The 27,425-nt window shown below is 40.2% G+C and overlaps 1 protein-coding gene across 2 annotated transcripts in view; it reads left to right on the top strand.

Moving 5' to 3' along the window:
• The first annotated feature begins 1,701 nt into the window (after positions 1 to 1,701).
• kcna4 (potassium voltage-gated channel, shaker-related subfamily, member 4) overlaps positions 1,702 to 27,425 on the top strand; it is a 38,051-nt gene continuing 12,327 nt past the window's right edge. Inside the window, exons 1-2 of one of the 2 annotated variants that reach the window (XM_049718158.2) lie at positions 1,702 to 4,736; positions 23,023 to 23,148. In XM_049718158.2, coding sequence (XP_049574115.1) covers positions 1,702 to 3,771 — 2,070 coding nt within the window. In that variant the 3' untranslated portion in view covers positions 3,772 to 4,736; positions 23,023 to 23,148. The remainder of the gene's footprint in view (positions 4,737 to 23,022; positions 23,149 to 27,425) is intronic. The other variant, XM_049718156.2, reaches the window with a different exon arrangement.

The following is a 27,425-nucleotide window of genomic DNA, read 5'->3' as shown; positions in this document are numbered from 1 at the left end:
TCAATCAATCAATCAATCAATCAATCAATCAATCAATCAATCAATCAATAATGATTGCTGTAGCCCGGTAAGGCAAGACAGATGAACCAGATTTAAATTCAACTCACTTTTTATTCAGATCAGTGACATCATTTTTTAGCGTCTAAATTGTAGACTTTATTGTTTGCTTGGACTTATAGTTTTGCAACCAAGTCAATTGAAAACTCACACGTTGCTAAACAACTGGAACAACAGCATTGCTATTATTAGATGGATATAGGCAGATCGACGGATATAGATCCCACGGGAAATTGAGCGCACTTGAGCAGCTGCTCTCCATACACACGAGGGATGAAACATCATAAAGTGACATAAAAGGCTGACCTCACCATCCTCCTCCTTTCTGCCACGTTTCATCATGCCTAATAAACTGTGTACACGTCTAATTGATGGCTTTGGGTGGTTTGCTTAAAGGTGTGAGACTGCACTACGGTGGCAGTGAGCGAGTGCGTCCACTGGGGGAGGATCGAGCACCGCTTGCACGCTCTGCAGTAAACGCGCCCCAATCTCGCACTGAGAGACTCTCCGCCACACACGCACTCGCATTCGCGCGCACACAGGAGAGATACAGGAGCATAGGTAGGGGATCCAGCTGCAGACATCCAGATGTGTGATGCTCACACTCCGCCATACAGGGTCCGTTTGCATTCACCGGGTTGAAGGGAAACTTTTGCCCATCCTCGCATGCATTGGCTTCAGCTGCGCGGGGCTGTCATCGATGTCATTTCGCCGCTCGCACACCTTTTTAAACCTATACCACCGACTGCACTGAGGGGGTTGTGGCGATGGAGCTGACACGGTGGGATGAAGTCGCAACAGATGCTGTTGAATTGAGACGTCGACAAGCAGCCAAAAAGTGCCCTTCTCGGAGTGCGTCAGAGCTCGCATGGATGTAGTGGATGAGGTAGTCGCTGCTGCTACATCCAATACTGACAAGGAGATTTGGAAGTGCATCCTCACCTTTAGCACACCCTATCGCCCGCCGGCCGATTCATCTGGAAAGCGTTTGGTCCCTTTTAACATGTAAGTAGACATGTTAGGAGCTATAAATGAGCAGCAAAGGCGCGCAGCATTGATTTATGAATAGCCTACCTTAACCCCGATAATAACAACACAATGAAGTTTCCTCACTGCACAATCTGAACTGTTTCACTAACGAATCGTTTTGTGCTATTTTCTTGCAGCTCCAGACAACGTCGGAGGATCTTAGTCAGCAGACCTATAATAATAGGAAGGATCGTTTTTTTTTACGCCTCTCATAAAATGGCAACCGGTAGTGACCAAGGCAAGGATGATCAAAAGACGGATGTGGTGAAATTAACCACCTGATGGAGACCACCAAAGATACTGTGTCTGACTCACAATGCTGACCACATCAAGGTTGTTGCTGCTGCTGCTGCTGCTGCTGTTGCTGCTGCAGGTGTGTGCGTAACAGGCCGGGCCCCCACGGCCTTCACCTTTGCTGGGAAAATTATGTCATAAAATACTGGGGGCCTGTGTCAAAAGATTATTATTAATCATTAACGAGTGCACACGCACGATGGATTTGACTAGGTGGGCTCCTTTGATCAGCTGATTGGTCTACAACTTCAATTTGGCCTCCTTCCAGCTTTTTATTTTAGTTTATTTTTTTAGCTCATCGACTGAAACCTCTGACTTAAAATGGAGTTCGCAATGGTGGGTGCGGACGGCGGGTGCAACAGCCACCCGCCTTACGGGTATGCCCAAGCACGCGCCCGGGAGAGGGAGCGGGAGAGAGAGCGCCAGGCGGCCCAGTCCAGAGCGGCAGCAGCTGCGGCAGCCGACAGCGGATCCGGAGCGGATGGGGGGTCTTCTTCCTCCACCACCGCCACCACCACTACAACCCCCTCCGCCTCATCGGGCGTGCATCTCCTTAACAACCGCCAGCATCCGTCTCGCAACGCCAACACCAATGGCAGCGGTACCGCCTCGCGCCCCTCCTCCTCCTCCTCCTCCTCCTCTTCCTCCTCCTCCTCTCAGGATCCTGAGAAGCAGAGACTCCTCAGTGAGCGCAAAAAGCAACGCGGCGTCGGAGGGTGGAGACGCACCCGAACCTCTCTCGGCGGGGACTTGCGCCACTCCGAACTGGCGCTACTCGGCTCCGTGGAGAACATCATGATTGAGGAGGAAGAGGGCGCCGAAGAAGAGGAGGAGGACGAGGATGATGAGGAGGAGCAGGGACTCCAAAGGTCCAGTTTTCTGTGCAACATGGATGGTGATGATGATGATGAGGATGATAATGATGACGAAACCGTTTCGATCACTGACAGACGTCCTCAATCCGGATATGCAAATGTTTACAGCGAGTTGGGCTGCTGCGAAAGAGTTGTCATCAACGTGTCGGGCCTCAAGTTTGAAACTCGGCTCAAGACTCTCACTCAGTTCCCCGACACCCTCCTGGGGGACCCCGACAAGCGCATCCGGTACTTTGACCCGCTGAGGAACGAATACTTCTTCGATCGGAACCGACCGAGTTTTGACGCCATTCTGTACTATTACCAGTCTGGGGGGCGCTTGAAAAGACCTGCCAACGTTCCCTTTGACATCTTCTCAGAGGAGGTCAAGTTTTATGAACTTGGAGAGGAAGCAATACAAAAGTTCCGAGAGGATGAGGGTTTCGTCAAAGAGGAGGAGAAGCCTCTCCCGGAGGACGAGTTCAAGCGCCAACTTTGGTTGCTATTTGAATATCCGGAGAGCTCCAGTCCGGCCAGGGGCATCGCAGTGGTGTCCGTGCTGGTTATTGTCATCTCCATTGTCATTTTCTGCCTGGAGACGCTGCCCGAGTTCAGGGATGACAAAGAGTACTTGCAGCCCATCCACAACTCCACGCACCCGGATCACGGTTTTACGCCCTTCAACGACCCCTTTTTCATCGTGGAGACAGTGTGCATTATTTGGTTCTCCTTTGAGATTATAGTCCGTTTCTTTGCGTGTCCCAGCAAAACAGCGTTCTTTAAAAATATCATGAACTCCATTGACATTGTTTCCATTTTGCCTTACTTCATAACCCTGGGCACGGACCTGGCTCAGCATCAAGGAAACGGGCAGCAGACGATGAGCTTCGCTATTTTGAGAATAATCCGCCTGGTCAGGGTCTTCCGCATATTTAAATTGTCCAGACACTCCAAAGGTCTCCAGATTCTCGGACACACTCTGCGCGCCAGCATGAGAGAGCTTGCCCTGCTCATCTTCTTCCTGGTCATCGGCGTCATCCTCTTCTCGAGTGCCGTTTATTTCGCCGAGGCGGACGAGCCCACCTCGCACTTCAAAAGCATCCCGGACGCCTTTTGGTGGGCTGTGGTGACTATGACCACGGTGGGCTACGGGGACATGAAGCCCATTACCGTGGGTGGCAAGATAGTGGGCTCCCTGTGTGCAATAGCGGGCGTGTTAACCATCGCGCTACCGGTGCCGGTCATAGTGTCCAACTTCAACTATTTTTACCACCGGGAGACCGACAATAACGAGGACCAGGCGCAACCGGTGGCTGAGAGCATGCCGTCGGGATTCCCCTACTTCTCGAACTTTTTATGCAAATATAAAGGCTCGGCATCCGGCTCCTCGGTGGGACACAAAGCGGAGTACATGGAGATGGAAGAAGGGGTGACGGAGTCTCTGTGCGGCCTGGACAAAAGCCCCAGTAAAGGGAACGGCACAGACATAAGCAGAAGGAACAGTACGAACTCCAAATCCATTCAGACTGACGTGTGATTACAAATATTTTTATTTTGTTTTTCTTTTCCCGGAGAAAATATCAATTCACCCGAAGTATATCAAGTTAGTCACCCAAACAAGTTTTACGCACGGGCCGAAGAGCTCCCCTCCGCCCTCCTCGACAAGCGCTTAGAAGGTCGCCATGGTTACCAGGTCGCGCAATAGTTCCATGCACATCTTCCCCACAACATTAGGAACAACTGATGCCAAATTAATTCATCGAATTTAGCTGGCTATACCAAATTAGACACATCATGATATTATAGAAAAATAGGCTCTGCACTTGCACTTTATGAGTTTCATCTGTCAATAGCAGGAAGAGTAGTGATGGTCAATTTACTCGAATGCAGTATAGTCGCCATTTGTTTGTACTCAAGAGGAATTTGCGCTCAATTTACAATTTTAGGAACAAAAAGTATAGGCTGGCAGACATTATTTCATCATTTAAAAATATGAAAATACACAGTCTCAGTGAAAATGACCCCTCAACCCCGATTGAAACAGCCTAAAAGTTCAGCTAAATGTCCTCGTTCTCTGATACTTGTATGAAGTGAAGCTCGATGAAAGGTCAGTGCATTTAGCAGTCATCACGTAAACCAGGGCTAGAAATTATCATGTTGTACTGTACATGTGCACCCGCCATGGGAGCAAAGCACAGGAATCAACGCATTTAAACACAGCAGGAGGAAGGACTTATCCCTCCACGTTTTTAATGAACAGGCCTCAACACATGACGTCAGTGCCCCTAAACACATTTACCGTAAGTCACCTCCAAATGAAAACATCCCTTTACACGGACGCAAATGGAAAATTGAAGCAAAAAAGACTCTGTTGAGGAAACCCCTTGTGAGGAGGTTGTGAGCAACTTCCCCATGTTAGCTGGACTTGGTGCACATTTTTTTTTTTTTTTTTTTTAACTCAAGAGGACTATAACTCGCATCTGGATGTGGACGTCTTCCAAGGTATGTAGCCTGGTGTTTCTCCTGTTCACAATATTAATGAAAATTATGAACAGTCAAATATTTGCCTGAAGTTATGTATCTAGTATCAGTTATAACACACATTTTGTATCAAACGCACAATTTTACCTCTGCCAAACAGGTGCTATTGCAAAATTACATATTGTCATTCTTGTCTTTCCTGTCTTTAAAATGTATGTATGATCAAGGACTATTTCAAAATTCCAGCTCTAAAAAAAGCTGAAAAAACTCAATCTGGTGACTGACCTGCTTAAACATGTCTTAAAATTGCAAATCTCCAAAATATGATCTAAATCTTGTTTTGTAATACATAAAGGTTCCCTCTGATTGATATTGCCATATTAATTTCATTTCATCTTCCGTTACATCGAAACCATTTGAATGAGCTTGATTGTGACACACGAGCTACCAGCACTCAAAATTGTCACATACAATACAAAAGTATGAATGCAACATTTTTGTTCATGCTCATATTTTCTTAATATATTCTTTATAGGAAAACCAAATGCTTATGTATCTCAGAATTATTGATGACCTGTATTGTTGCTCACATTTGGAGCAAGACAATTTCATTCAATCGGCAAGTATTTTTTGTGTTTTAAGATCCTAATATTTCTGGTATCTAAAGATCCTAATGAAGATCATGATATTTGTATGATTTGGATTGGCCACATTTCAAGATTATAAAAAAAATACACATTATGTATATTAAACTGAATTTGCAATTAATGCACATGTGATTTCTCCTAAGCAAGCAAGGAAGCAAGATGACGATAATTATGAGAAGAATGCAAAAAAAGAAAAAAAAATACATAATTTATAAATTTAAAAAAGTGTGTGATTAAAAAAAGATTAAGCATTTCCCTAATAGAATCTGTCAGTGCAGTAACCTGACCAATTAAACGTGAAGATGAGCACTGTGTAAAGTTATACCCGGCAAGGGTAGGTTCTTGCACCTCATTAAAAATGTGAAGCTTTACTTGACCGCCTAAAGGTGTTTCCTGAACCGCACGTTTCATTGAGACCAGCCCAAAGCACCACTGAGCAATAACGAAGTCAAGTCAAAACCTTTCTTTACAATAACATGTTCTATGTGTCCCCACCAGTCTTAACACACCATTGTAATTTATATTTGTGGAATACAAATGAAGCTGGAAAATCCACCTGATTTTACCCATCTCAGGTAACAAATGTCACAAGTTTGCTGGGTTTGGTCATGTGGCGTTTGCAAACTGAGCCCTGAGGCACAGCTTATTTGATTGCACGCCCACCGGCACATCTGGCAATTTGGTGAGAAAAATCATAAAATCTGGTCTAAGGTGTGGTGCAGGTGGTGTAATTTTATAGTGGCGAATTTAAGCTAAGCCCAGGCAGACAGAGCTCAACAGACACATGCGATGGTTGTCATTATATTTCTTTCCTAAGTATGACATCACTGTGGGACAATCCCACAAAATCATTGTACGAATCAATTAGTTGAACAAAATATCATCGTTCAAATATTTTAATAGCATCCTCTTGATCGCGTACCAGAAGCATAGGTGGGAACCATGGTATGATGCACAAATGATTTCAAATTCATGAATGACATATAATGACAACCACCAGAGTGCTGAATCTGTCTGACTGCACCTGGATCAAGTTCAGCACCTACACCACAACGTAGACCTACAGTCACCTGGTATAAAGTCTAGTCTTATTTCTGTCACCAAATTATTTACCTGAAGTGTGCCAGATGTGTGTAGTACAAAACGCCCTCAGTGAGTTATATTGCAGTATGCCAAATACCCAAACAGAGCTGCCCCTGCACAAAAATATGTGTGCAATTTATTTATTCATAGTACGTCTATGAAAATAGAGCCCATATAGTCGCTAAGCGGGAATCAATCCCATGCTGGCTGCATGAAAATTGGTTGTGGATCACTCATCCACCACAATGTAAAATTAAGCAATCCACTTTGAGGGAAATGCATTTTCTCGGCAATTCATTTAATCCCATACCTTTTAATTAAATTCATGGGCAATGCTTTTAAGAGTTGTTGACCTTTTAAATTGTTGTTAAAAGCATTATTCAAGAAAAAAAAAGTTTTTTTGAGTACCTATTTAAAACTTTTAGTCTACACATTTGCAGGAAGGCCACTTTTCCATGAGCCAATACTATGTTTAATGTCATGTACATTTGCACTCAATGTTGTAAAAAAAACATAAAAAACCCAATATGTTGTTTGACAACTCTCTGCAGCACATTTATAACCATAAAATATTACAAGTGCAACACAAGCACCCGAACAATGCACCTTGTCACTCAGCTCTCATCAACACAAAATCACTGCGGCAGCATGTAATTACTTTTTGCACTGTGTTTATATTCTCACAGGAACTATTCATACACAATATTTTCATTCGAAACCAAACACGGGAACAGCCCCAGCCTTACTGGCCCATGGCCATCTTCACTTTGTGCCTCACACTTAGTACTTACGTAACGTGGCTTATGGCAATAGGCACAATCCAAAATATTTTTCAAGCAAAGTGAGTGGGTCAGGCATATTCGTAGTGCTGCGCTGCTGAGCCGAGTGTGAAAACAGCCTGTATCATCTCGAGCCACACAACAAAGCTGAATAGTTTTGATAGTGTCACATGCGTGGACAGTGTTTGCAGTGCAGATTTAGACCATATGGCCCGGGCCATGTGACAAACTGAGTTATTTATGCCAATTTCTCAGAAGTTTTCCCACGCCGGTCAGAGGACATCCAAGGTTGCCAGAAAGTTCGTGTTACATTTAATGCCATTCATGGTAATGTTAAAAACTGAGTTGATCGTCACTACTACTCGGTTAATAGTTAAATCCAAACCTTACACATGCTCAGACCACATCACAGCTGGTCCACTGCAGCTTTTTTCATTCATAAATATGTGAAGAGAGGGCATCAAACCCTCTAAATAATTGTATTATATTTTTTAAATCATCCCTCTGGGTGGCACAGCTATGGCCACACAAGAACGATAAGGCATGGGTGGGCAAACTTAAAGGGAATGAAAGGAGACGTTTTGATTGGCCATAAATGAAGTCGTGACCACTCCCACAGCAGTGCAGCCCTCCCTCTTGTGTTCATCTGCAAAATTACCAACATGGTCTTAGCATATTGATGCACTGGTTAGCGTGTCTGCCATGGGTTTGATTCCACCTCCGGCCTGTGTGGAGTTTGCATGTTCTCCCCATGCCTGCGTGGGTTTTCTCAGAGTACTCCGGTTTCCTCTCGCATTCCATAAACATGCATGGTAGGTAAATTGGGTACTCTAAATTGTACGAATGTGAGTATTGTCGACATGAGCCCTGCGATTAGCTGGCAGCCAGTTCAGGGTGTCCCCCACCTACAGCCCAAAGACCGCTGAGATAGGCTCCAGCATGCCCGCGACCCTCGTGAGGACAAGCCGTTCAGAAAATGAATGGTTGGACGGTCTTATTCGCCCTTTGCAGAGTTGCGCAGGATTTATGCTGGTCACGGAAAGGGAACCCTTAGTCATTTCAGTGTGAAATGCACACACCCCTGGAGCTTTAACATACTGTGTCCTGCCACTGATCATGGACCGTACTAAAATATTACAACTTATTTGCCTGGGAGCACTGTTTGGTTAGCACATCTGCCTCACAGTCAAGAGATTCCCGACTCCAATCTTATCTCAGGCTCTCCTGGGTGGAGTTTGCATATTCTCTTTGTACTTAGGGGGTATTCAGTGGCTCCCCCTCACATTCCAAAGACATGCAATGGTTGAGTGAAAGCTTAAAATTGCCTATACATGTGTAAAAGCACTTCTTCCTTGCTCAGGCAAATGGTGAAGCAAATTTTGTCAGAACGTCATCAACCCAGTGTCTCATTATCGCGACATACACAAAAAGTCACTGATGATAATTTCCAGGTTTGATCACGTGATGTTCTGCATGTAGTGGATTGGCTGGCAACCAGGGTGTGAACCAATTACTGCTCAAAGTCTGCTGTCATAGACTCCAGCTAACCTGTGATCCTAATGAAGAAACTTGGTGTAGAAAAGGAATGGGTGCATATGTCCTACTTCTCATTGTGTGACTATCACAGTTTACAACTACAGTATAAGTTTATTTTAACTACAGTTGGCTTTCTGAAACTGTAATAACTTATTGTACAAAACAACTGCCAAATTTTGCTGACAACCAGCACTGAAAGTTCGCACTGACCCCGCTGACAAATGGCCCATTTAACTGTTGAGGAAAACAGTCATACCTGCAGCCAAAAACCTGCTCAGGGACATTGGGGGCTCGCGTTTGTCACCACACCACAGCACATCCAAGCACATTTACAGTTATGAGTCAATATCACTATAGCGCACCTTTGAGATTTCACCATTTCACAGCCCCCACAAAAAAAATGAAGTTTTCTATTAAACTTTATATACATTTTATTAAGAAGACTTAATTCCATAAGGAACCTACTAGTCAATCTACAAACTGTTTTATAAAATAACTGTAATCAGTCAAGGTTTATGCAAGCAGCAAAATATGTAAAAGTGTAGAATTTTCCAGCTAATGTTAGTGTTTACAATAATGAGCACATTAAACCTTTACTACATGATTAATTTCTCAAGCTGGCGGTGTACTGTTTCACAGATAAATTCAAAGTTCACTATGACCGGGTGAACATGTTAGGCTTGACACTATCCTACTACACTTATGATGAAAATTACAAAATATGAACGTAAATATTTATTTTGCAACTATCCACTCTTTCAGCTTCCAATGAAGGAAAACAAAAAGCTGGTCGGAATGTCACAAGTGGAACACTAGGTCCGTGTTACAAGGATTACATGCCACAGTGTCCGCTTTGCGTTTCGGATTGAAGTGCCACCACATTTGTCCTTTTACTGCATCCTCAATATGTGACCTAAGCACGCTGGGTCACTTATGGTCGCTCGCAATTTTGTTTTTCAATAGGTCAATATGGGGAGCGAAATGCACATTTAGACTCGCAAATTACAACGACAACCTGATCATATTGAGCCTTGTAGTGATCTTAAATCCTATAATCGAGTCTTATTTGCATTGAGCTTTTATAGAGGCACTGTACACAAAATTGTTGATGGTTGAAGCCGTGCTCAGAATTTCCAGCACGTAGTGCCTACAACATTAGCATGCAGGTGACAGTCACGCGACATCCTTCACCTGCACAAATGTGCTTCTTAATCAGATAAAACATTGAGAGAAAGGAATTAACTGTTGGCCATGAGGGAAGCCTGATGAAACTGAAGGTGGATGAAAATGAACCAACCCAGACTTGTTTTGAGAGACAGTTGTTCAATTCCCATTTTCTTTTGATGTTAGGGAAGTCACTTTAGGAATAAAAAAAAAAAAAAAAAAACGTGTTTGCTATGAATTGGTGATGGTGTTGCTCGGATATTAGCGTTGTTGTTTGGTCATAGTACAAAGATTGCTATCACGTATTCACCCAAAGTAGAAGTTATCCAGTCATTGAATCCTCATTTGCTCCTGATGCTAAGGATCAGTATGTGACTGAAGCAATTACCCAGTTCTTAATCAATTAATTAATCAGGTGTTGGACTCGACCTCGTACTACCCTTGAATCTCAATTCCTCAGTTTATCAAAACTTTGTTGAAACAGTTTGGGGACAAACCTTTTCTGTTCCAACATGCCCCAGTGCACAAAACAAAGTACAAACTTGACCTCTACTCGATCAAACATACCTTTGGGATGAACTAAAACTGCGATGGTGAGCAGATCTATATACAGTTCAAACATAAGCCTACAAAACGACAGAAAACCCGACTTGCTGCGTGCACACACGCACGCACACACGCACACACAAACACACACACACACGCACACAATCTACCCCGAAACAGCAGAAGATATTGAGAATATTTTAGTGGCACTAATTTTACTACTAAATTAAATATTTTTTCTTAATCAATGTCATTTGGTGAATGTGCTGGTAATGTCTCATTTGCCCTAAATAGCCACTGAGGCTGATGTAACACGACCACAAGGGCAAATAATAATCTCTGAAAATGATTGCTTTCGAGATGCATTTTGATTGCTTGTGATTGGGACCGTGTGTGCAAGTGAGCATATGTGTTGTGAAAAAAACCCACGGACCTTTTTAAATTTGTACTTTTTCACTGATACAGAGCCATTAAATAATGAATGATTATGATTTTGTGGAAAAGTCTAATCAAACAATCAGACATACTCTTGAAAGCATCACAATGTCTCAGAAAATTGTAGAATATTTTTCATAATTATTTATGGATGAGCTGACATGGCTCACTGATCAAATCTTTTGCTTGGAGGTAACCAAAGCAACCCGGCAAGAAAACAGAACGAAATGTCACAAAGCTGGAAAGTCTCATTAGAGAGTCTTGCTATTCCATTAATCAGGCCTGATGAAGGTTTGCCAGTGGACATTCCCAGCAGTTATCCTCATGGAATTTGTGTTGTTCGAAGCTTTCTCTTCCCTTGTGGGACTAACTCAGTTTATCCCTGCGTTAGATTCTTCTCAGTCAATCCATGTCTAAATATCAGCAAAAGGCAGATTTAAAGACAATCTTTGAAGAAAAAAAAGGAAAAATATAAACCTTTTAGATATCCGATACGCATGCTGTTTCAAACATGCTTTTAAAAAATATTGTTGTGTTAGTATTAATTTAACAATGCTGTGCAGTATTGTTATGTTGAAGTGGTGTACGGCTGCTTTGCTGTTTTAATTAGAAACAGCTCTCAGTATGATGGATTGCAGTGTGTGTACATTTTTGTGCTCGTTGTTTTACATACAGCATATTAAATCATCCAACAGTGAACGTGATCAGCTTGTACACTGCTCACTGCGACCAATCACCAAAAACAGCACATAGCATAACGCAGTGGAGTTCAGTAGCAGAAACAACAACACCTTTAATTAAAACCGAACATTCCAATGACAATGAAGAGAAGATTTGTTGGAGACAATTTCACACTGTTTCTTTGTTGTATGTGCCGATAATGAGGTGGTTAGTGTGGTCATGAAGTGCTCTTGCTGTCTCAGTAAATTGCTTTTGTGAGATGAGGAATTCAAGTGCTCTTACATACAGGGGAATAAAATAAAATAAGAGCAATAATATATCTTTGTTTTATTTGGCCTCTCAAAATCAATTCCCATTGTAACCTGCAAAATTACCATAAAACAGTCAGTGGGTGTTTAAAAATGCCCCTTAACTGCTCCAGGGTAACTTTTAGATTGTGTCTGGCCATTGAGAATTTAATAAACATTATTTGTCACCTCCCATTACCAACGCTAACTCAATGCTCAAAGCTATTTGTGACAAGAGCACGCCGGGAATTACAAGCCCAGTGTAAATTTACACCATCTTGTAGCTACTGGGTAGTTAAGCAATGTTATTCTGTTGAAAGGAAGCAACCTGAGTCATTTCTCCTCTTCTGCGTCCCCTCTTTCCAACTGGCTGCATTAATCTGACAATATCCCCAGCTTTACGATGTTACTTCATCCTAGACGTGTACATTGCACTGTTAATTAAACATATGCCTTGGGTGTCGTGTTGCCCAAACTCCAACAGAGAAATCATCTGCTTAAATGCTTCTATGATGTGATGGTAATGGGTTGGGTTACATCACTGGCAAGAAAATATCCACGGCAAATGTAATATTGCATAAATTATAGATTTACTGTATGTCAGTACACAGTCAGTCTCCTTTATACTGAAGACGAGCGTTTGACTCCTGATGGAGTTACAGTATCCCATATTTTTAAGAGTGTATTTTGGGCTTGCTATAGGACGCTTTCAAAAAGTGTTACAATGTATTATTGATTGATTGATTGATTGATTGATTGATTGATTGATGTGTTTATTGTGTATAATCTATTATATAATTAGTAATTAATTAACTTACTGATCTGCTGTTAGCCACTGACAAATTTGCCTGGCAACAGTTGAATAAGGAAAGTACAAGCACTTGTTGTTTTTTTTCACTTAAAAAACTGGATTAACATTATTAAAATTATTGTGTATGAATGAATGGATGGATGTTTTTATTTTGTAACACTAACGCCGGAGACCACTTATGTAAACACCTGCAGATTTATAGAAACAGTGTTAAGTGTTTCATATTGATATGTATCTGTTTCCCACTGTGTTAAAGCATAGTTAGCAATTATTTTCAGAGACAATATTATATGAATCTCATAATTTTTTAGTCATAACACAGTTAAAAGTAATTTCAGCAAATCTGTTGTTGACGAATGTCTAACAGGAAGTCCTTCACATACATCACCCAAGATGTAGCTCTCAGTTTGGAAAAGATTAAGGATCCCTGTGACAGTGTGACAACCACAAACACCTTCAGCAATCTCTAATAAATCCCTCTTGAAGAATGTGATGCCATTCCACAGCAAAATATGACCAAGCTGGTCAAAAAGAGGGTGACAGGCAATTGTGGTTTCCACATGTTTCTGAGGTACCTAATGATGCAAAATGACACGTATAGTTTTTTTGACTTATTAGTGTAGAAGAAGGCAATCATCCAGTCCTCAAAGCAACTAAAACCCAAGAGCGCCATTATGCTACAATTGCGCCACTACCCACACATTCAGCTGTGTTTGTCATTGCACTGAAGCACCGTCCTCACAGGTTGGAAAGGTGACTGCAAATATAATATAACTCCAATTGGTGTTATTAATAGGGCAAAAAAATGACTGAACCAATGTTGGCAAAGTTTTTGGAGGAGTTTAAATCTGATCAAACTTATTATTCGCCACAATTGCTGTCTCATTGGATTTATCTAATGCATTGTTCTGGATAATGTCTCTTTCTTGTTCTTTTTCTATTAAAGTCAACGAGGTTTGAAAAGTGTATTATAACATTTTGTCCAAGAAAAAAAGTACGCCCCCAATAACACTTGCTCGAGGTTTGAAGATAAGTGGAAACTATTACATTTTTGTTGGAAAAGTAGGACAAAGGGTCACATTTGACTATCTTGTGTAAGGGGTATACAGAACGATGATGACTATCAACAAATGACTTTAAATACACAGTAGGATAGGCCCTCAACAGCTGCCATCTATTTTGTGGCCGAAGCGTTCCTTCACATTGTGTTTTGGTTGGGTCAGCATGTGGAAAGTGGGACTGGTCTCCATGACAACGCTACACAGACAGCAAGTTATTCATTGGTAGGGAAAACGTTCATCTCTATGATTTAGCTATATAAGTATTTGTTACATTTTGGTTCATTGGTATATTTGTTTTTTCATTAGTCCAGCACTGGAACCTTTATTTAGCATTTTACACACTCTCTACCACACGCTCATGTCACTGAATTTGATTATAATTAAGGACAACACACTTGATTGCCGACAGAAATGTTAAACAAAAAAATACAGGTTGGTACAATGCAACCTATTTGAACTTTTTGCACAAGATGACTCTTATCTCCAAGGTACTAAGGGCATGCTGCTCTTGCCAAAATAGTAAGAGGATTGACCTGTACATCATCACCCATAGTATCTGATGACTACCAGTAAAAAAAAAAATCCTCTTTAGCTTCCAAACTTTTCTCTTGATTGCAGCTGCATGATGACGTGTCCATAATGTACATGGTGAAACACTGTCCATCAACACTTTGACCAGAGGTTTTCAACCGTGGACCACCATTATAACCAAGAAGCAACTCGGGGACCACTGCTTTGGCGGAATATTATTTTATTTTGTACTAAAGGAGGATAGACCTACATATACAGGCTATTTATTTGCATCTGTATGTCTATTTTGGGAATCTCAGCTGCATTTGAAATAATTTGTAAATTATTCACAAATTTAGCTAGAAAATAAATCAAGTCTAAGTAATAAATAAATTTTATTTTTTTAAAAAACGTCACAATTATTTCCATTTCCATTTTGTGGACCACCTGCAATACTGCTTGGACCACTAGAGGGCCGCGGACCACCAGTTGACAATCCCTGACTTTGGCGAATCATAATTGTACGACATGTCTTAGAGATGGAGAACTCACAGAAATAAAAGTATACTGTAATTTTTTTCTTGACGACAGTGTGACTGCTAAATGCTGATAGGTAATATGTGGTTATGTAAGTGTCACATGCAGAGTCAACATCTATTACAGTCATATGGCCTCAGGTTTCAGCCATGTTCTAGACAAGGTCACTGTAGAAATGGGAGACACAGATCCAACATGAGCCTGGATCAGAGGCGTCTCCTCATGCAAACTTGAGCTTGACTCTCTAAGGTGAAGACGTCTTCAGTTTTCTCTTCACGTGTTGGAAAATGGCCGCCATGACTAGACCTCCACAGACCTTGTCTCCCACTTGTTCTCTGCTCCCCTGCTTTGGAGTGACGAGATGCTTTTATATGGAGTGACTAATGCTTGCACTAAAGGGCCTCGGGTGTATCTCGTTGTGTGTGCATGCACGCGCATTTATTTGTGCACGAGGACGCGGTTCTCGACCAATCAGCATGCCGAGACTTGACTATCTTCCATGAAGATGACTCACTTTCATGGGCAGCCAAGACTGAGATCCCCCCACACACACTTCATGTTGATCCATGCAAATGCTTTGATTTGTAATTGTGCATAGGAGTTGCTGTGAATCCTAACACTATAGTGCCAATTCCCATGCATGTGAAGACTGGACGCTGACGCTATGAGCCCTACAGCCAGAACAGGAGGTCAGCGGTCAGACTGATGCAGAAGCATTGCCATAAACAATAACATTTGCTGTGACTAGTTTACACTTGAACGGTCAAGATGTATTATGGGGCTTTTGCCCACTTATGATGATGAGCGGGAGGAAGCACAGTAAAAATGCTAGGAATTCTGGTGGGAAATGGATTATTTGTAAAAAGCTGCACATTGTGAGATGAGGTTATGATATGTGCTTGTTTGCCCTTCTCACAAGTCTGATTTATAGCGAGATTACTATACTCGGTGAGTGAAATGTTTGTAAAAGAGAATTTCTCATGTGTTTCTTTGTATGTTTGCTTCTTCCTGTTATGTTTAGACAGTGAAAATGAGATTCAGACCATATAGACTCTAGTCTATATGGTCAAACTGTGGTGTCAAACTCATTTTTTTCGCGGGCCGCATTGTAGTCACAGCTTCTTTCAGAGGGCCATTATGACTGTCAACCCAAACAAATGTACCTCATATTCTATACAGTAAAATCTACAAAACAAACTGACAAATAACTCGTCTTCAAATCAAACTCAAATGTTTTAAAAAAAAAGATATTAAAAGTGAAGACAATTTGCAATTCTAGTAATGACACACGAATTTGATGCACAATTTGTCTTCGCGGGCCACATAAAATGATGTGGTGGGCCGTATCTGGCCCCCGGGCCTTGAGTTTGACACCTGTGATATAGAGTCTCCAAACCATCTATTTAATGTACACACATTATTAGCAAGAAAATATGAATTATCTGAATATTATTAGTATCCATAGTAAGAGCATATCCAAATTAATTCATGCGACAAAACTCATGATTTTATATTGATTTTTAACAAATAGCATGTTCAGGTGTGGTCCTATATTGTGAGCGTTTTTTTTCTAGCATCGATGAAACCGTTGACTCACGAGTCACAATTACGGTTTTATCTTGACAATGCAGAACTAATAGTGAGCTTTGCTAAAGTTTCCAAATAAAGTTCTTTCAGTAACTATACAATCAAATATTAACTGCTGCAACTGGGAAAAGCAGTTATTCCAGTTGTTATTCCAAGTTAAGTTTGACATTTAGCCAACGACAACAATGTAGAACAAGATCAGGATTAAAAGTGTAGCAATGGTGGCCTTCACTCGAAGCTCACTTGTGCTTGCCAACTTTGCTTACATATCCTCGTTTTCAGCAAATACCGTAAATGGGACAAGCCACACTGCTTGAATGTGTCCCTCTGTGCTGCTGCCTCGCTCCCCACTTGTACACACATCCTCCCACTGGCTCCCACAATTTACTTTATTTCTTTGACTGCGGCGGAACGCTTTTAATTATTCATGCTCCAATAGTTCTCCTTCAGATCGTTTGTTATCTTGCCCTTCTGCCCCTTGTCTCTCTCTGCCAATTCTATGATTCCATCCTATTAACTTCTATTATTGTGCTCTTTTTTGGTTATGTAAGTCAACAATGTCAATGTTGCTTGCTACATCAGCTTGTCTCTCATCACGCGTGGGCACACTATTTTGCCTGTCAATAAAAAATGTGTGGGCCAAAGTCATCTTTTAAAACGGACTTATGTTTCAATAAATAAAATCATAAAGTGTTTTTTAATTGGCGGTGAATGGCTTAGAAAGCAACTTTTCACGGACATAATAAGGATGAAGAAATGACATTGTTTTGTTTGGTCCTCATCCCACATTGCCAATACAAAGCAGGCTTGTTAAAAAGGTCCATTTTTATGTTTAGTGGTTGACCTTACAAATGCAATGACATCTTATTTCAAACACAGTGTGGAAATAAATCTGGAAAAACTGAAACTGTTTTTGGCTTTTCTCACATTGTAGGCCCACCTCTGAGGTTAGAAAACATCCTTGCATCAATTCAAGGGACTTTGTAGTATCCTTTTTGTTGGTCCAACCCATGTTGCTATTTTGGAAAACTTTCACTGGAAGTCTGCTGGATTATGGAAAGAAAAACCACACCATCCTCTTTTAGGATTTTTGTTTTACTTGTTAGGCCACTAACAGTAAATCCATTCTCCATCCAGCCAACTCCTGACTTTATGCAATCATTGGGTTTTTTGCCTCTTCGTTAGCCAGACTTGGCAGGGTAAAATTGCTGCCTAAGCACTGATGGAAAATTCCATATAACTTTACATAGCTAACAAATGGCTGATTTGTAAATGTTTGCCTCAGCTTTAGTATCGCATTGTGTGAGCCATAAATCTTCCACACGCACTAAAATGATGGGAAACTGGATGGATAGAGAATAATTAGAAGACAAGAATACTAAAAGAGCTATTTTAATTATGCATAAGGCTCGTCAACTGCTGCCTTCTGTTTCATCATTGTTAAATGGGAGAAAATCATACTTTTCATCTTTAAGTACACAAGTCCTGCAATTTTGGGTATCACTCGCGGCCTCTCACCCAAAATCAAATGTTATGGGTTCCAATTTCACCTGTGACCCAAAGCGGCTCAGAAAACAGATGGATGGACGTGCACAAGTGTGACTCACCGCTTAAATTTCCCACCAAAAATAGCCTAATTAAATTTACTCTGACATAAGGTAGATAACGTCAAATCTTTTTAGGTTTTCTCATTCAATAATGGAATTTTGCCTTTCTGAAAGTGTGCAGAAATAAAAGCATTACATCACTTGTTTAAAGGAATGGTACTGATTTGGCCGTGAAGGACAAAGCAGATTAGCTGTCATTCAAATTAAAATTTGCATCACTCACATTATAAACTGACCTCGCAATGCGCGACCATCAAATCAAAGGAATTATTATGTAATTAGCAGGCAACAGGGTTGCAGCCTGCGGCTATTTTGTTAATAACGGACCACACCGTGAATTGGTCGTCAGTCAGTCACAAAAAGAGACATACAAGCAAAGACAGCATTTCAGTCCAGTTTGCCAGCATTTTATCTAAGAAGAAGTGATGGAGTGACCTTGCAAAATTCCCCATTACAAATGCACAAATGCAAAAGCAAAATCCAGTCTGCAATTGACAGCGTTTTGGAGAGTTGGCCAAAAAGCATTCAACTATAACAAATGGGATTTTGTGCATCATAATATTTGAGGATTTAAGATTTCCAGCTAGCACAACGAATGTAATGCTTCAGTTCATGTTCGAATCTTCTGTGTGCTTCCGAGAACTGTGGTGAGTTGACCATGAGTTCATGAAAACATGTTTCATAAAGTCTATTAACAATAAGCCTGAATAAAAGGTTAGAGAACAAAAAGTGAATAAATGAGTAAGTGGGTGTCCATTGATGAAAAGCAACAATGGGAGTTAATGTGAATGAAAGAAAAAGCTCATTATCAAAGACAAGACAAATGTATATAGATACACAATGTATTCATAAAAGCTTTGATTGTGAAAGCTTCTTTTTTTTTAAAGGTGCATTCACAAATCATTAACATTTACTAAATTGCTTAATCAAAGTCTTGATTTAATACTGGATAAAACGCTCTGTACTCAGTGACCTACAAATACTTCCTGGGCTTGTCCATGTGACATTCCTAAGATGAAGTTCTACTAATGTAATGAAAAATATACCTGAATGTAATAAAAGCTGGGATCTTTTGAAAGAATTTAAGAATGTTGACTCCTCTTCCCTCTGGTGTTGTGTGTCAGCAGTGTGAGGAAAGACTTACTCTGAGCCATCCCTTTTTTTTTTCTTTGTCTCTGTGGGTTTCCTGTGAGCTAATTGGAACCCTCCCATGTGTCCCTGCTGAAAAAGTGCATGTTTGTGGTTAAAAATAGGTACAGCATTTCCTGCACTGACTCGCTGGTTACTGCATCTCAGAGAAACATCATTCATGGAACTGACATTTTGATCATAACACTTTTGTACTATTAAAATCCAAAAAGCCACAACTACCGTTACAACTTCTGGAAACCTACAGTGTGTCAACATGTGATTATAGCAGTTGTAATAATTCCTTTATTCTTTCACCCGTGAATCATTGCAATGTCAAATGACATAGTGTGGTGATTAAGAAGCCATTCAGCCGGTTTAGCAAGCCACATGTGAGAGGATTTTGTCTCTTTGTCTCTGTTCTTGATCAAACAAAAATGAATCAAAGGAAAGTCCTGAACAAATGTGTGACGGAACAATGAATTCAGATGTGCGAAGCAATTAACAGCTAATCAAGTTATGCTGACTAAAATCGAATCAAAAATGCTGAGTAGGCTGAATTTAATCTTGACTGTGTATGAAGATGTCAGAAGAAAAGTACTCTCGCTGATGTGACTGTTATAAAAATGTATAGTATTTGTGTACCTTCTAGTACTACCATGATTGACTGTGCTATGATATTCTGCAGGCTTAAAGCTTAGTAAATGATGACCTCATGACAGTTGAATAGTTAAACAATTAAAAAAGCTTAGTAAATGATGACCTTATGACAGTTGATTAGTTAAATAATTTTAAAAAAGTGCAAATCCATGCATGTGATAAATGCAAGGTCATGTGTTCTGTTAGATATTAAATCAGTGAAAGCGACAGAGTGTCAAGATTGGTCAGTTTTTTTTTTCCAATTTATGATTGTGAAAATGTGCTCCCTGTGCACCCTGCCTCCATCCTGCCTGTCACCCTTGATCAATTGCTTCCATTTAATGTTGTTCGGGGGTTACGTTCCCATTTATTACGTTGAAAATTTTCCTCAAGCAAAGATGAATATTTCATTTCCTTTTATGGAGAAGGCAATCTCAAAGAGGACTTAATGATTGGTTGCATACAGCATATTGAAATGTAATGCTTGAATAACACTGATATTATATAATGTCTATGTCATCCTGATATTTATTGACCAAAATAAGTAGTCCTTTCTTAAGAGGCAACATAGATGCTGATGTTTTTTTTTTAATTTTTGGAGACAAGCCATCATGATCTTCAATATTGTATTAGACAAAATACTTGTTTATACATTGAAGCGAGTTGAAGTCAAGCAGCTACTCGCTTATAAAATCTGATGTATGGAGCAGTGAGCATGGTGAATTTTTTCTCTGCAACAATTTACATTAAAGCAAGAGAAGCTACTTTCATTTGTGCCTTTACAGGCGGGCGATTGGACTTTTGAGTTTTTCCAAGTACAGGTGTCATCAGATTTTATACTTCGACTGTCACCAAGTTGTCATCATGGTGCCTGTGAACTCAACTCCACTCATGTAAACAGTCATTTGACAGATTTCTTTCAAAAATGTATTCTTGCTGTTCACTGCCACCCTTGGTTGTAGTTTACTGTCAAACTAAGCATACAAAAGAGGATTACTGTACCTGTTGTAGCTTTGCCATTCAGTTTAATGCAAACAAGCAATGTCAAATGCCATCAGACACGGGCTAACGAATAGCATTGGTATCCTGGTGTTAAGACCTTATACGTAAGGGTATTTATTTTAAAAGGAGTATTTGCTTTAGATACATTTTAAATGCCATCACAATCTCAATTGAATAGTGCATCTTTCCGAAGAGGACTTCATTACTGCTCTTTGCCATGTTCCCAAAGTCAGAGTGGAGAAGCGCCACGTAATGACAAATGTTTGAGGTAAACATAATCATCACCATGGCAACAAAAACTGGAATCTATGATAGGAGCTATTTTCCAATTGAAAACTCTACCACGACTAGTGACTGTGAGTAGATGAAAAAAACATTTTTGAGACTCTCTGAGCTGAGAAGGAACAGTTTTTCCCCCAATTTGGTGACAGAGATGCAAAATAATAAGAATGCTTCCCTCTGCGGCTAAGTCTATTGTGCTTTGTGGCACCATAACATTGCGCTTTGAGAACTTGGCTGCCGTACTACACAGTGTGACTACGTAACAGCTGGGGAGTTGCGTTTAAGACACAGTGGTGGTCTGAATTATGCATTATGCTGTGAATGTTACACCATGTCGTTTTCATTTAAATGCAGCCCCTGTACAGCTACTCTGCTGTAGAACAGGAAACAGACACTTTTTAAGGAAGAAAATATAATTCAGTATGCTGATATCATCCAGTACCTCTCGTCATTTTAATGTGGCTGTTTTTAAATGCAACATAAGTTATATTTTGGTTGACGTAATTGATTTTGGTGTGTAGATTGCTGTAGTTTGCGTATTTTATGATTTATCCAGATACCATTTATTACTCTTTATTCTTGCAGATTCTTGATTCTGTTTGAGACAGAATGTCTCATGAAATGACTATGATGAGTTATGCAGCCATAACCATGGCTCTGGTCCCTTTATGAGACCATCATTGGAATACTTTTTCATCATCCATTTTAGTGCCTTTTAGTGAAACATTTAAAACTTTTGTGAGTTTTTGTCATTGTATATCTTTTATTAGTACCACCATTATTATTGTGCTGATTGGTGGTGGGGGGGCACATGGTTAGTACTTTTTAATGAGGTGTGCAAGGTTCCTTTTGAACTCTCAGTTTGGAAATCTGGTTCCCTGGCAGAGTAAGTTAACCTATTGCTAAATATAATACATTTTCAAATAATACCTGATTAGGTTTTTGAGTTTGTTTTTGCTGTAAACCTTAAGAGTTCTGCATGTGTTGGATCGCTTATGTCTGTCCTGAACCCAACCTGAACCCAACTCTTGCGGTTTGAGTCATGCATATGAGTCTACATTTTGCTTTGTGATAATACTGTTGCTTTGAGCGGCTTATACACTGTCAGTTATTATTAGCCAGTGTAGTTTATTTCTAACTGAGTGCTTCACAGCAAAAGTCAAACATGATCTCAAAGTTTGCATCACAGGCAAGCACCTGAGTGAAGATAACGCAACTTGACCAAGCAAGTCCTAATGCTTTGTTTTTGAGACGATAACCGTTGTTTGTACATGTTCTTTCAAGTGCCCCAATGTGGACATCACGCTTTCAATTCACTTGTGAAAAATAACATTTGTACATGCTCATAACGTTTTTCATTTACATTTGCGGTAGTTCGGCTTTACAATTATATATTGTTCAGTCAGATGATCTTGTTATCCAAAGTGTCTGATCACATTGCACTCATATTTAAGATTTCAGACTCATCAGGATTTTTTTTTTTATTTATTTGCCTTACCACAATAAATTAGATATAAAAGAATAAATGACTCGCACTGAGACATGGTGTTTAGTGTTCACCTTGGCCCTTGTTTGTCTTGTCCTTTCAACTTTGTAAAAACACTTATGGAGAACAATAAATCTTATCTCAATTGAAAGAATCGAGTCCAGAATGAGATTAAATGACAATCTGGGAAACTGGCCTACAATCAGTAGCCCTCTTTACATTGTGATTAACCTCAACTGTCTAATCAAGCAATATCCAAGGACAAAGAAGACCTATTTAGTCACCCTTTTCAGCTCTTTGAAAAGACTTTTGCGTCACCTGCCTTCCTCACTATAATCTTATGTTAATGATGTCCAAATGCTTAACTGCATTCCAAATGGTTAAAGAGGCTTCATTTCACCCATAGTTCCGGTTCAGAAAACAACCTCAGTGGCATTTAAGAAAGGAATCATCTATACGCTGCATTCATATACATTATAAATAGGTATTCATGTTTCAGGTCACTGCAGACAAAACGGGATGGACATGACACAGCACTGAGGGAGAAGATGGGCAAACGTGACAATGATTTCCATGGATGCCAGATTTTTAAGATGTCAAAAACAACAATGGACACGCAGTCACGGTATGAATGAGAAACCAAGTTGGCTGCAGTAAAGTGGAAAGAATGCAACACAACATGACACTACATACGTAAGGGCACAACTTGGAGGGGGTCACAAACATGCCCCAAAGCTGTCCTGCGTTTGTTTCATCTGCAGAAAGCATTGACAGAATGTGTCAGACCTTGATCAGAATGTGTGAAACGTGAAGGACCCATCAGAAGGTGATGGGAGAGGAGGGACCGCGATGGTATCCAGAGGTAGATCTTGGGCTGAACCTTTATGCGCCTTTGAGCTTCTGGGACTCTGCAGGCCTCTAGCCTCACAATCTGTCAGATATACTGAGCCAAACTGAAAGGAAACCTAGCAAGACGTGAATATAGAGAAAAAAAGCGCTAAACTGGAATGAAAATAGGGCCCCCCGGTCTTATCCAAACACTATTTTTCACTTTGCAAACAGTGCATGTTGCACTAATAAATAAAAGCACACTATGTACTTCATCCTTTCTTTTTCACAGGGAAAAAAGTCAGAAAACATTGAGATCTCCATATGGAAGTTCTCATTTTTTGTTCACTATTGTAAATGAACGTATGTATATCTATGCCATTTTAAATAAGTCTTTTGAAAATAAGCCCAATTAACACACATATTTATGACGCGCCACCATACAGACATGCATTTGGAAAGTGAACTGCCAACTTCCTGTTGTTGTCGCAATTAGGTGAGGCACATTAAAAGCACTCAAAATGTTCTTGCCAGAGATATTTGTTCCTGTTAGAAGGGGCGGCCCTTCACAACGCCTTCTGGTGACCCACTGTCGCCTCACGTTTCTCCTTGTCTCTGTTCAGTGCTGTGCAACAATCTGGTTGCCTGCCAGCTACTGTCAATCAAACCAGACACCGACACGCTAACTGCTCAGACAAAGAGAAGAATTTGGGGACATTTGGTTTAAAAATACATACCTTTTTCCAGAACAAATTTTAAACGTTTCTGTTCAGAGTTATATGATTAATTAATTTTGACAGAGCCTTGGAAACCTCCTTGTTTATTCCTAAAATGGAAGTGTTGTCAGACTAAAACTTGTCTCGGTGATTTCAGAGAGAAGCCCTCCCTTCAGAGAAAAAAATAGAAATGGCTGTGGAAAATCAAGTGTAATCTCTAAATAGAGAGAGTGTGTGTGTGTGTGTGTGTGTGTGTGTGTGTGTGTGTGCGTGTGTGTGTGTGTGTGTGTGTCGTTTACTGCAGAATAAAAAAATATGGCTGTAGAAAGGAAACTCATAAGAAATGCTTATAAAAAAAAATTAAGAAAAACAACAACCATCCATTATTTCGCTCCACCACTTGCCATGTATAAGTTGGAGCCATCCCAGTTGCGTTAATGAGGCCTGGGCTGCTCACTATTCAATGAAAAACACACCTAACTGTGTGTAGTTACATTTTACCAGAAAGATACTGGGCAGTACAGTCATGCTCTAGTTAGCACATCTTCCTCACAGTTCAGAGGTGCAGCGTTCCAGCCTTCCTGTGTGGTTTGCATGTTCTCCCCGTGCCTGTGTGGGTCTCCTTCAGGTACTTAGGTTTCCTCCCACATTCCAAAAACATGCATGGTAGGCCGACTGATCACTCCAAATTGCCCGTAGATATGATTGTGAGTGTGAATGGTTGTTTGTATATTGGTGTCCTGTGATTGGCTGGTGACCCATTTTAGAGTATGCCCTCTCTGCCGCCATAAGACATTTGGGATAGATACGACCCTCGTGAGGAGAAGTGGTGCTCATAGAGAACGCCAACAATAACATGTAGAACTTGCAAAACTCCAACACAGAAAACCCTAAGGCCTCGATTAAAACTCAAAACACTCTTGCTGTGAGGCAGCAGCACTAACCAATATGCAACTGTGCTGCCTGAAGACTGACAGTAAAATGAAAATATTCGACACTATAAAATCTCTGCTTGATAGTTGTACAGCGTGATCATCTAGATTCATTGCTCTGCCAGAAGGCTTTTTCAGTCGTAGATTGCAAAATTGGCTCCACTTGAAAAAAATTACACTCTGGCTCGCTCTCATTAGTTGTATGAATGATAGTGATCTGTAAAGGTAAAATTGGTGCGGAACAAAATGTGCATATCTATTTACATTCTGCACATAGCACTTAGGGATGACGTTTTAAAATCCGAATTATTTTTTCAAATTAAATGAAAAAAGTTTATAAATGTGTTGTCCTCTTAGAATGCTGACTTTTGTTTTCATATTTCAACCGGCCTTAGTTTGAAGCTTGATTGACCAAAAACGAATCTATTCAAATTCAGTCATATTTTCAAATAGTAAATATTTGTAGTCTATTGATTTTGCTCATTCATATGACCTAGACAAATGGTGTAACAAGACAGTGTATTGAACTGATTTTATGCTCAGTTGCCTGTGTCACCCTGCAAGCTTGAATTGTTTGGAAGCCGTTCTTAAGCTTTAGGCCTTTGCAATAGGTGTGCACGATATACACAAACAAAATACAATAGCTCACAATGGGTTCAGTGTCCTTTGGCTAACTCGAGCAGGGATGCCAAACCACAGAAGAAATTAACACGATATGTGTGTTGGAGCCTGTCCCATTTGACTCCAGGCGAGAGGCGAGGCATTCCCTGGACTGGTCATCAACCAATCACAAGTAATAAATTAAAAGTTAATTAGCATGTGCTATTTCCACCATAAATTATATGTCTGGCTTGAAATTGGTATTACCGCAATCTAATTCATTTGTTACATAAGGATTCCCCTTCCTTGTAATTTGAGTATTGCTAGTGTTTTAGCTGTGGCGTAATCTTTATTTTGTGATAGCTGACAGTGGCTATTGTGTCGTGTTTTATGCTATTGTTGACGTCTTAATACGAATTGCTATATGTCACCAGCTGCAATAAAACTGATCAAAGATGTTATTAGAAACAGCCCACATAGTTAAGACCTAGAGAAGGGATTGACAAGACCTTTGTGTTGCTTCTTCTAAAAAGCTTCCCCAAAAATCTGATTGCTTTTGAGAATTGGATTTGTGATTTGTCTCATCCTGCATTTCCCATTAGCAGCAAATGAATGGAGAAATCTCTTGACTCACAGCCTTAAGTATTTTACTCATTATGATTTCTTCCTTTCCTGGTAAGTGGATGTAAATAATGGTGTGATTGAAAAGACAGGAGATGCTGAAGGGATTTTGGGGGAAAAATTAATTCTGCTGTTTAACACGTATCAACACTGCACAGGGGGAAGGTGTCATAGAATGCAATGAAATATTAAGGCAGGGCTTTTCTGTCACTTGCATTACATTACATTACATTACATTAAATTACATTACATTACATTACATTACATTACAGAAACACATAATTCTACAACCATCTTATTGTCTTACTGTTATTGTTTGAATTATGCTTTTTGACCTTTAAGAGTGGGTCATGAATGCTGGTCATGTCTCAGAAATAAGATGTGTTTAATGATTGTGTATGAGTCCCGTATTATAAGCATATATTGGAATCCTCTGCATATTTTTTTATGTTGTTGGTGTTGTCTATGCATGACTCTGGAAAAATAGAGGTTGAGTGGGCAATAACCGTACGTCCTGTCGCATAAAGTCACATTTCTGACACATGCCAAAACACATTGCTGAAAAGTGCAGCCGGATATGTAATGAATGAAATCATGTTTTGGCAAAGTCACTTTAAAAGTGAGCATTATGAATGTACATTTGACCATCCCGATATGTCAAATGCTTTAGGGCAAAGTATACATTTTAGTGGGTTATCTCAAATTAAAGTTTCCAAATAATACACCTACACTAGTTTATTGACTGGCAACTGTGGACAATTTGACCTCTCCCTTTGCTTAAGTAAATGTGATCTTTTTATTGCGTTGTAATATTAGTGGATTCCCCTATTTTCAAATTTAATACAAGAATGTCAATTAATCTGTTAAAAAAAAAAAGAATATTGCTTTTTTGGCTTGGACTTTCTTCGCTACATTGCATTAAACAAACATTGCTCTTTCCCAAATCTAACATCCACATATGGCAGCATAAACATGAGCCACTGTAGCATGATGTTTGGGTTTGCATCCTGCTTTACCACTGTATCCAGATGGTGTACTTCTTCATAACCACATGGCGTCCTCCCAACAGAAGGTCCGGCAGGGTTAGAAAGTGTGGGCATTGGTCGACAACTAAAGGATGGGACATTTTGTTCGGGTAGCAGATAGTGATAGATGTGTAATTGTGCAATGAATAGTTTAAACTGCTCGGGTGCATTTTATGGCCA

Source organism: Syngnathus scovelli, chromosome 4 (assembly GCF_024217435.2).
Source record: "Syngnathus scovelli strain Florida chromosome 4, RoL_Ssco_1.2, whole genome shotgun sequence".
Classification (NCBI taxonomy): domain Eukaryota; kingdom Metazoa; phylum Chordata; class Actinopteri; order Syngnathiformes; family Syngnathidae; genus Syngnathus; species Syngnathus scovelli.
This window is presented reverse-complemented; position numbering and strand designations above follow the sequence as displayed.